This window comes from Nematolebias whitei, chromosome 18 (assembly GCF_014905685.2).
Source record: "Nematolebias whitei isolate Nwh7 chromosome 18, NemWhi1, whole genome shotgun sequence".
In the NCBI taxonomy this organism is placed as follows: domain Eukaryota; kingdom Metazoa; phylum Chordata; class Actinopteri; order Cyprinodontiformes; family Rivulidae; genus Nematolebias; species Nematolebias whitei.
In genome coordinates, this window is record NC_056515.1 from 40,748,984 (window position 1) to 40,753,168 (window position 4,185).

General features: G+C 44.9%; 1 protein-coding gene across 1 annotated transcript in view; it reads left to right on the forward strand.

Annotated features, from left to right (window-relative positions):
* The window catches only part of clip1b (CAP-GLY domain containing linker protein 1b), a 45,517-nt gene that overhangs the window by 14,536 nt on the left and 26,796 nt on the right, over positions 1 to 4,185 (forward strand). The window contains exons 10-13 of the mRNA XM_037691779.1: positions 433 to 594; positions 1,166 to 1,261; positions 2,904 to 2,961; positions 3,046 to 3,143. Coding sequence (XP_037547707.1) covers positions 433 to 594; positions 1,166 to 1,261; positions 2,904 to 2,961; positions 3,046 to 3,143 — 414 coding nt within the window. The remainder of the gene's footprint in view (positions 1 to 432; positions 595 to 1,165; positions 1,262 to 2,903; positions 2,962 to 3,045; positions 3,144 to 4,185) is intronic.

Below are 4,185 nucleotides of genomic sequence, written 5' to 3' on the forward strand. Positions count from 1 at the left end.
TGGTGACAGTATGGCAAGCCATGTTGCCATATAATTGGATCGTCAGCCGTGCACGTCCGCTGATGAAATCAAAAGCCCGACCCCGGCCCGCACATTATTATGGACCGGGCCGAGCTTTGGGTTCGGGTTAGAATTGACAGCTCTACTGTAAAGAACTATGGCCAGCTTTGTTTTCTTTATTGCTCTAGAAATAAAATTGACATTAGTAGTACAAGTGGTCAGGCAGAGGTGTTCCACCCGAGCATCAGGCCTCTGTAAGGCTCCATGGTCTGTGTGGTTTCTTTCTGCAAAGACTCTCCAGAAAAGACCTTGCTGACAGGAAGCTAAAGGTAGAAAGATTGGACCTGAATTAAATCAGCAGGTGTGGGAAGATGCTCGTTCTTATAGCAGGAACAGATGATCGTCTCCTTCCCTCTACGTTTGCTGCTGTAGGTGGCTACAGTGTCTGAGCGCTCCAGGATCATGGAGCTGGAGAGGGAGGTGTCAGACCTGCAGCTCAGGCTCCAAGCGTCCCAGAAGAAGGAGGATGCAGCGTCCCTGTCGCAGCAGCAGATCAGCAGCCTCAGGGTTCAGCTTCAGGCTCAGGAGCAAAAGGTCGGTGAAGATTTCTCAGCACCGGTGCGCCGAGCAGGAGACTGCGCAGCTGCCACATTGTCCTTGTGTAAATGCTGAATCAGCACTATTGTTTTTTTATTTATCGTTTCTTTTATATGCTTTTTGAAGTCAAACTATTTCCTGTTAACTATATACTCTTAACTATTTTAAAAATCATGTGTAATAGTTGTAAAAATTCAAGCATGGAGTTCCTGATGGTGCTGAACAGTTAAAACTGTAACTAGCAAGACAAAAGCTAGACGTTTCTAAACTGTAGCTTCTATCCAACAGCTTGCTAATCTGTGATTTTGTTAGTTGTCTTTTTAAATTTTTTATCTTTTAGCAACTGTTTCACTAATTGTAGCTTTTAGCAGATGTTGTGGTTTGCAGCCTCTGTTCTGCTCGTTTAGCTCCAAAGGTTCAAACCGTTCTTCAACTCTTTCAGCAGTTTTTCTGCGTTCAGCCTCCACACTGCTTTTTTCTAGTTCTATGTTGGTTTCTGTGCGTTTTAATGAAGCTTCTTTGATAATGGACGATTTCCAGTTGACTTGTTTTGTGTGTGTCTCCACAGATCAGTAAGCTGAGTGTTGACCTGGAGAGCAAACAGAAAGATCTTCAATCTGCACTGCAAGAAAGGACTTCTCTGGAGCAGCAGCTAACCAGCCTGGTAAGAAACGGGAAACGATCTTAGACCTCGTTCTTTCGGTCATGATCCAAACCTCATGACCACAGGTGAGGGTTGGGTTGTAGACAGACCAGGAAATCAAGAGCTTTGCCTTTTGACTCGGCTCTCTCTTTTAAGCTCCATGTGGAAAACTTGGTAAAGAAACTGGAAGTTAAACTGGGTTTCTTTTTCAGAAACAGATCCTGTCTAACTCTGAACCCTGAGGAACGCCTTGTATCTGTGACTTTCCTTCCCTCCATTGATTACGGTGACATTATTTACATGAACGCTCCTACAAGAACCCTGCAGATGTTGGATGCTGCAGATGTTGGATGCTGTCTATCATGGTGCACTAAGATTCATAACTGGCTGTAACTACCGTACCCACCACTGCACCCAGTATTCACTGGTTAACTGGTCACCATTAACTTCACACAGACTCTCCCACTGGTACATCTTCATCTTTAAATCACTTCTTGGTCTGCTGCCTTCATACATCTCCTCCTACATGTCTCTGTGTGAGTGCAGCTACAGCGTGCGCTCTCAGGACATCATTACCTGCAGTGTTCCCTCAGTGAGGACTGAACTAGACAAAAGGACCTTCTCCTCCTCCGCTCCTGTTTCCTGGAATATCTTGTAAAAAGAGCTGAAGCTCTCGACCTTTGACCTCTCTAAGTGACTTTAAGAATCTGTTGGACTCCTGACAGGGACCAATGCAGACATGTTCCTGTTTTTAGTTTCTACATTTGCCTTAGAATCCAGCTGTTTTTGTTTTTGAATACCATTTTTTTTATTTGTTGTTCTCAATTTGTTTGCTTTCTTCTATGATTGTCCACTGTTGTCATCATTCTTTGTTAAATAAATCAGGTCTCTCTTGTAAACGAGGCCCCAATCCGTCGATCCATCCCCCGCTCCATCGTACCATCACTTGTGAACAAGACGCCTAGATACTTGAATGACTCCACCTGAGGCAAACACTCCCCTGACCCAGTGGGGGCATTCCACCCGTGTCCTGTTGAGAACCATGGCCTCAGACTTTATGGAGTTAACCATCCACTCTCAGCTGCAAACAGCCCCAGTGCACACTGAAGATCTTGGCCTGAAGATGCCAACAGAACTACGTCATCTGCATGAAGCAGAGATGAGACCCTGAGGTTCCCAAACCAGATCCCCTCCTCTCCACTTCTCAAGATCCTGTCCATGAAGACCACAAACAAGATGGGAGACAACGGAGAACCCTGGCAGAGTCCAACCCACACTGGGAACGCACTCGACTTTGTGCCAAGAATTTCTCATTTATTTTTCAAGTTACCCTCACAACGTGCACGGGTGGAGGGTATTTTGAATTCCCCTTCTTCGCTCTGCAACGGGACAAATATGGGGGGTGGTCTCAGGCTCCAACTTTCAGCAGGACATTAATAAGCCTGATGCTCAGTCCTTTTCACTCTAATTACTCCATGATACAAGGTTGTTACTGAATCTGTTTCCATCTGTAGATCTACTCAGATTCATTAGGTGTTGTTGCTTGTGGGCACCGTGCATGTTTTCTGGGGCCTGTCATTATTCCCTGGTTAGCTCAAGGTACAGGAATGCTGCTGGGTAAAAGTGATTAGCTTGAATTTACATCGATGTTTCTTCATTTCAGAGACAAAAGCTTGAGATTTCTGAGGAGGAGAACAGCAGGACAACGAAGACCATGCAAGGTAAAGACAACACATACTGACTGTGAGACCATGGCTAAATTTGTTGTCTGTAGGAAGTTATTTTGTGTGGTTGTGTTCTGGCAGCGCTGGAGCACAGTGTGGAACGTTCCAGAAAAGACTTTCAGACCCTGCAAGAGGACTGTCGGCACAGAGAGGCAGATCTAAGAGCTCAGCTGGCCCAGGTAGGACTGCACCGATTGTCAGGGTTGGAACGTAACACAGTACTTTTCCTCACGTGCTGATTTTATTTTGGCATAGACTTAAATGTTTTCTGGATTACTATTGTAACTCAAAACTCGTAGCAGTCACAAATACATATGAGACAGAGCTGGACTCAAAACGTTTAAACTCTTTTCTGACACTGACTTCCGGCTGCGTTTCGTTAGGAAATACTTCTCCACCTCCACACCAGAGCTGATGGGGAACACTTTGTCTTGTCCAGGCTAAAGACAAAGTCGCGAATGGTCACTCGAAGAGACTTGTCTTTGCCGTTGCACTCTCCACCTACAACTAAAGGAGGTTTCAAACAACCGATGGGCTGTTGCTCCAGGGCATGCAGGGACTTTGGCCTAACCATCTGCAGCCAAAAGACCACTGTTATTAATGTACTCCACCTCATATTATCATTGAATATATCATAACCTATTATTACCTCACAAACTTGAGACTGTCCACAAATTCATCTACTTAGTCATTTCTGATTGTCTCTGGAGAAAGAGCTCATTTACTGGACAAACTGCTACTACATTTACAACGTTAATCAGAAGGGTGTGGTCAAGTTACAAATTCACGCAGCACACCAAAGTGCAGATGTGTAGGGCTCGCGTAGTGAGCACATCTGCATGCAGGGCTTAATTAGGTCCGGATCCTGCCGGAGCAAGATCCAGGAACGCTCTTGTTCTGACAGGGTGTGTTCCAGCAACTGTTAACTTGGATCCAGGAACTCATTTACTAATAATAAAGTTATGAACAAATATGGCTGCCTTTTTGTTTGGGAGCCGTGCTTGAACCGTGTCACTCCCCTCAGCTGCTGAGACGATAAATAAATAACTCCGACACCTTCGCTGCTGTTTTCATGACGCTCTGGGCGCTCGTCACCCTCAGCGCACATGCAACAAAGAGTAAACTCATTAGTACTAGTACTAGTACTATGATCGTACCAGTGTTATAATACTACTACTTTACTAGTACTATGATTGTACCAGTGTTATAATAATAGTACTT